Source organism: Sinocyclocheilus anshuiensis, unplaced genomic scaffold (assembly GCF_001515605.1).
Source record: "Sinocyclocheilus anshuiensis isolate Anshui unplaced genomic scaffold, SAMN03320099.WGS_v1.1 scaffold1804, whole genome shotgun sequence".
NCBI classification, from domain to species: Eukaryota; Metazoa; Chordata; class Actinopteri; order Cypriniformes; family Cyprinidae; genus Sinocyclocheilus; species Sinocyclocheilus anshuiensis.
The window spans coordinates 561,849-568,650 of record NW_015555844.1 but is presented as its reverse complement, the minus strand read 5'-3'; the positions used below and the strand labels follow the sequence as shown (position 1 = coordinate 568,650).

The 6,802-nt window shown below is 40.4% G+C and overlaps 1 protein-coding gene across 1 annotated transcript in view; it reads left to right on the top strand.

Moving 5' to 3' along the window:
* LOC107675605 (palmitoyltransferase ZDHHC13-like) overlaps window positions 1-6,802 on the top strand; it is a 20,355-nt gene that overhangs the window by 6,162 nt on the left and 7,391 nt on the right. The window contains exons 7-9 of the mRNA XM_016470008.1: window positions 1,651-1,813; window positions 3,778-3,903; window positions 4,461-4,594. Of these exons, the coding sequence (XP_016325494.1) occupies window positions 1,651-1,813; window positions 3,778-3,903; window positions 4,461-4,594 (423 nt within the window). The remainder of the gene's footprint in view (window positions 1-1,650; window positions 1,814-3,777; window positions 3,904-4,460; window positions 4,595-6,802) is intronic.

Genomic DNA, 6,802 nt, shown 5'->3' with positions numbered 1-6,802 from the left:
GTGCAATAGGTGATTGTCTTCAGAAACATTTTTTGTTATGCTGGTTGAAAGTCTCTTCACATCCCGATAGCAATTATTAAGTTAAGTGGTCTAAATGTATTTATCTGTATTTATATATTCTGTGGAAGGCGTAGGACCAAGAAAGGTTCATCCAATCAAAACGCTTGGTCCGAGCGTTTTAATTGGCTTTCCTACCTGCCTGTCAACTTATGTATTAGCTAGAGATGCTCCGATCAGGATTTTTGCGGCCGATACCAATGCCGATTCTGATGCTTCAAACTTTATATAGACGGTTTCAATGGGCGCACGCGCCTGGCCCAAAGTTAACTTCCGGTCTGTGTTTGTTCTATCTTTAGAAAATGTTCGATGTCATTTTCATTTCATCTTGCATGTTATATGCCTGATAAAGCAGCGTTTGTGAGCTCAGCGCTGCTTTGTGTACAGCTGTTACTGGGGAAACCTCTGTTTTTGTTCCGTCCTCCATGCTGTGACAACTCACAAAAGACTATTTTTAACCAAGCAGCGCAGAGAGCCGCTTCAGAAACGTGCCGCAGCTGGCTGATAAACACAAGCACTGACTAGAGCGGCCGCGATCAGCTCCGGTGGCCGTGGAGCCGTAACGCGCCGCAGACGCGTGCAATGAGGCGCAGATCAGCTCTAACGTCACTGAATCTGCTGTTAAAAATGAACCATCTATTCATCATGTCATCATGCAAAACATACACGACAAACAGCGAATTTTTCATTGTTTATCGAAATGTCATAACATTTCCACACCGGCGATGACATGACTGCGGCGCCAAATCATTTATGTCCCCATGCATCATGTACGTCGTCACACGTTGACGTCATCAAATTGCGATCGGTTCCTGAGATCGGCCAAGTTGGTGAGTACCGATCGAGTCATAAAATATGATTATCGGCCGATACCGATCGGAGCATCCCTAGTATTAGCATATCTCTGTGCACCCGGTTCGCGCAGACAGGATACGTCATCAGCGCGTTCACGCATGCTGTGCAGACAGAGCAAGAATGGCAGACAAACATCAACAACCCAATCTTCCTTCCTGGTATTGTAGTACTTTTAATATTTTCTCACTGGTGAATGACACATGATGTAGCACAGCGGTTCCCAATTCCAGTCCTCGCGCCAAAATGCATATTTTGCATGTCTCGCTTAGTTAACACACCCGATTCAGATAACCAGCTCGTTAGAAGTGAGCTACATGCATGAACTGTTCCGATCGATATGATCTCTACATAGTGTTTATTGCTCCCTACTCCCTGAGCGGGGGAAATCCGTTGAAGTTTACTTCACTTCGGAACATGGGCTGGAATTGGGAACCGCTGATGTAGCCTATGTTGTCTCTCCTATTCTGGTCTGTGAGCGTATATGCGTTCGGGGGCGTGGCTTTGGACTGCGATTGCAGGGAGGGTGGGACGTTCGCTTTCAGTGCGATCAGGCTAAAGTTAGCATTTTCCAAGATCTCCTACTGCACCTTTAATTTTGTAAGCTTTACTCAAAACGACTAGCTCAGATATCGTAAAGTATAGCAGATTTGAGTCATCTTGTAGGCTGTGGTTAGACACTTTCCTGTCCTGATATTTTTCTCTTCTCACACCTTGTCGTTTTGTTTTTTTGAAACACAGACCTGAGCCCACAAACTTCCTGATAAAGTGCAACGCTTCAGTGAATGCGGTTGATAAAGTGAACAGAAACTCACCTCTGCACTGCGCTGTGCTGGCTGGCAACGTTGATGCGGTCCACATCCTGCTGGAGGCTGGAGCCAGCATCGACCTGGAGAATGCCAATGTAAGTGGGCACATAAGCCCTTTAAGTGCCCCTATTATGGGTAATGAAAGGTTTATATTTTGGTCCCCAACAACAGGTTGACATGCATGCAAGGTCAAAAAAGCCCTTTCATTGTCTTATAATATGCATTTATTTTTACCTTACTTGCTCAATGACTCCCAAATGATTCGCTCAACGATTAATTTTTTCCAAACCCCTCCTTTGCGTGACGCTAATATGCGGTGATTGGTCCGATCGGTCTCATTTACATTTCATCCTGCCTGTAATGCCCGATAAAGCAGCGTTTGTGAGCGCAGTGCTGCTTTGTGTACAGCGTTACCGGGGAAACTGCTATTTTTACCGCTCCAAAAGTGGCACCTAGTGGCAGAGAATGAATTTGCATTTTCATTCAGACCAAGGGAAAAGACAAACAAGTGGGCGGGCAATATGCTAATGCTTCATGTTTACGTCAACATGAAACGGCTTGGGATTCATTTTAAAAACGACTCGTTTCAATAATTCAGAGTCGACTGCTCAACGACTCCCAAACGATTCGCTCAACGATTCATTTTTCCAAACCCCTCCTTTGCGTGACGCTAATATGCGGTGATTGGTCCGATCGGTCTCATTTACATTTCATCCTGCCTGTAATGCCCGATAAAGCAGCGTTTGTGAGCGCAGTGCTGCTTTGTGTACAGCGTTACCGGGGAAACTGCTATTTTTACCGCTCCAAAAGTGGCACCTAGTGGCAGAGAATGAATTTGCATTTTCATTCAGACCAAGGGAAAAGACAAACAAGTGGGCGGGCAATATGCTAATGCTTCATGTTTACGTCAACATGAAACGGCTTGGGATTCATTTTAAAAACGACTCGTTTCAATAATTCAGAGTCGACTCTTTCTTTTGAGAGACAATAACTTTATACACAGTGCACTTTCAGATTTAAAACTTTGCAGGATGTTTTCGATCACTTAGAGCTGTGTTAGGCCTACACACTGCATGAAAGGTAATTTTCAAAAATCCATAATAGGGGCACATTAAAGAGACAGTTCATCCAAAAATTTAAATTCTGTTATTATTTACTCCCCGTCATGTCGTTCCAAACCTGTATGACTTCTTCTGTGATATTTTGAAGAATATTGCTAAGCAAATGGTTTTGGTTCCCAAATAACTTCCATAGTTTGGACAAAAAATATAATGGAAGAAGTCAATGGGACCTAAAACTGTTTGGTCTTTTTTTTGTGTGGTTTGCAGAAGAAAGAGAGTCATGCAGGTTTGGAACAATGTGATGCTGAGTAAATGATGACAGAATTTACATTTTTGGGTGAACTATCCCTTTAACCTTGCTTATGTCAGAAGAAAACAAGAATTTTATTCCATTTTAGATGATTTATGAAAAATTATGAGGTTATGAAAACTCAACTGTGCTGAACTGTGCATAATAAGACCAGAGACATTTATTAAAGAAGTAAATAGGGTCAGCTTTGATTTTATGATTTAAAGCTGCAGTCCGTAACTTTTTTTGGTTAAAAATGATCCAAAATCAATATTTGAGCAAGTACATAACCAGCCAGTGTTCAAAACTATCGCCTTACTTTAGCACACAGCTGCAATTCCAGGTTTTCAAACAGAGATGGCGACAAAGAGGCAAAACTTACGGACTGCAGCTTTAAGTATGTGATGTTATTTGTGCAAACAAAATGACTGCAGTCAAAGACTGGCCTTAAAACCTGTGTACTTTTTGAAAGTGCTCACATTCATTCCATTCATAAGTTTTAAACATCTTATTGCTTGCTATTACATGTCCAGTCATTAATACCAAAGCCATAATGATACAGTTTAAACTGGCAGAACAAAAGATTAGTGTTTCTCCATAGCTGTAAAACTGGTTCCAAAGTAATGCCCGTCACTCACCTGGCCGTTCAGTTTGAAAGTTGAGCTTTACTTTGTGTTCTTTTTAAGTGATGTTTTTGTGTTATTTTCAGGGTCACACTCCCATTGACCTGGCACACCAGGTGCACAGTCCTTTACTCATTCACATGCTCAGTGTGGTGAAGACAGAGCGCATGAAAGCCAACTCTACGTGTCTCAAACTGCTCAACAGATACAAGGTACACTCGTGCTCAGACACACTCAGGCCAACAAGTTCAGATTAGAACAAAGTTTTACTTTGTAATGTAGATTTAATGCACTAAAATCTGGAGTATTATTCATATAATTCAGGTATTTTGAATTTGAACAAACCTCTAATTTAACCTAATGGTAAATTAGATGCATTTGTGCAATGGATATGTATAATGTATATTTAGTTTTAATGGTTGGATTTGTAACAATTGTTCCAGGCAAACTCACAAACACAGACATACACCCATACACGCACACACACACCGCTCTCACTAACCTTATTAAAGAAGATGTGAGGTAAGTACTTGAAATCCCAGGGCTGTATTTAACCTTGAATTAAGCTTTCAGAAACAAAAGCAGCCAATTTCTCACATAATGTGTGTTTGGCCCTGGAGAATTCTCCATTTTTAGGCTTTTATTAAACAAGAAAATAACATTCCACTTATTCTCTGACCCACATTCCTCTGCTGTAACCCTGATTTTTCATTGCAGTTGAAAAGACTTCATTATTCAGAGTGTGAGTGTGTGACCGTGTGTGTTTCAGGTCTGTCTGCTGTGTGTGTTCAGTGTTGTTGTGGTCGGAGCCATCGGTTCCATATTAGACATGAAGACGGAGTCCTGGTTACTGAAGGGTGTGCTGCTGGCCTGCATCATAGCTGTGATCAACCTCAATTCAAGGTTTAAGCATCAACAAACACACTGACTTCACTGACTTGTCATACATATGGATTTAAAAGGCCCTGTTTCTACAATATCACTCTTATCAATTTTTACAACAAATTTATTCCTTTGTATATTATACATAAAAATATAATATTTGCAAAAAACTATGCACACTATATTGCACTAAGAAATCAAGAAACAAATTTTATTTTGGTAATATGTAATCTGAAAAAAGAATCCTATATTTTATTATTCAATTCAAGTTTATTTGTATAGCACTTTTCACGATACCAATCGCTGCAAAGCAGCTTTACAGAAAATATTACGTTTCTACATTACATTTAGGAGTAGGTTATTAGTGGTGACTATGGCAGAAATGTACAGTACGAATCATGCAGTTAATTACAAATTACACATAATCAAACAGACGGTGAATTATTAACTACAATGATTATATGTTGCGATTAAACTTTGCGATTGCGATTAAACATTGCGATTAAGCAAAATTTGGTAGCTTTATATGTTGTTCCAGGGTTAGCATCATCTGAGGTCTTCTGGGGGGTTGGCATCATCTCTTCTCAGGTGTTCGGTCATCTCAGATCTTCGTTAAGGGTTGGATCCAGTCTGAAGCTTGTGTAATTCCTAGATGCCTCGGGATGCAATCCCGTGCAGTTGATCAGATACAGCTGAAGTACAAAGTTACGAGATACATTATGTGAATGCTTGGCTAAAAAGATGTCTTTAATCTAGATTTAAACAGAGAGAGTGTGTCTGAACCCCGAACGTTATCAGGAAGGCTATTCCAGAGTTTGGGAGCCAAATGCGAAAAAGCTCTACCTCTTTAGTGGACTTTGCTATCCTAGGTACTACCAAAAGTCCAGAGTTTTGCGACCTTAGGGAGCGTGATGGATTGTAGCGTGGTAGAAGACTAGTTAGGTACGCAGGAGCTAGACCGTTAAGAGCCTTATAAGTAAGTAGTAATATTTTGTAACTGAGCTACCTCCTTTAGTGGACTTTGCTATCCTAGGTACTACCAAAAGTCCAGAGTTTTGCGACCTGAGGGAGCGTGATGGATTGTAGCGTGGTAGAAGACTAGTTAGGTACGCAGGAGCTAGACCGTTAAGAGCCTTATAAGTAAGTAGTAATATTTTGTAACTGAAAAGGGTCTAGAGGTCATGAATGCATGAACTAGCTTTTCTGCATCAGAAACAGGTAACGTGTTTCGTAGCTTGGCAGTGTTTCTAAGATGAAAGAATGCTGTTTTTGTAACATGAGAAATACGATTTTCAAAAGACAAGTTGCTATCTAATATAACACCCAAATTTTTGCTAAGACAGATCCTTGCGGCACTCCATACTTTTCTGCCGATAATTGAGATGACTCACCATTTAAATAGACAAAGTGATAACGATCGGACAGGTAGGATCTAAACCATCTTAAAGCCTGCCCTTGAATACCCGTATAGTTTTGCATTCGATCTATGAGTATGTCATGATCTATAGTGTCAAAAGCAGCACTAAGATCAAATAAAACTAGCAATGAGATGCATCCTTGGTCTGACGCAAGAAGCAAGTCATTTGTAATTTTAAATTGTTATGTGATATTGCTAAAAAGAACATTATTTTGTGTATTTGGTGTAATGAAATGCGTTTATGCGGTTTAAGGTTCAAAAAACACATTATTTTCCACATACTGTACATTATTGTTTCTCCTCTATGCCCCGCCTTTCTGAAACACGTCGATTTTTACAAAGCTCATCGGTCTGAAAAGCAAGGTGTGCTGTGATTGGCCAGCTATCCAGTGCGTTATGATTGGCCGAATACCTCAAGCGTGTGATGGAAATGTTACGCCCCTACCATATTGTGATGCCCTGTCCGGCCGGAGCGATGATTCAAAAACATGAAAACCCATTATAAACGAGGCATTCATTGCATCCAGTGGGGACATGATTATGGATTATAATGACTTATACTAAAAAACTCGCTTTAAATATAAAAAATATAAAAACTCTTTAAATATAAAAAACTTACTTGCAGTATGTGAGTCCGAACAGCCGGCATTGTAGTCTGTCTACTCTACCAGGATCAGGAAACGGTCATCCATAAAATGTGCTGCACACATCTGAATATTTGGGTTGAAGTGTTCTGGAACAGTGTTGTAAATACAACTTAACCACTGAGTTCTAGTCGTGTCCTCTTTTGGAAGGCCAAACAAAGTAGTTTC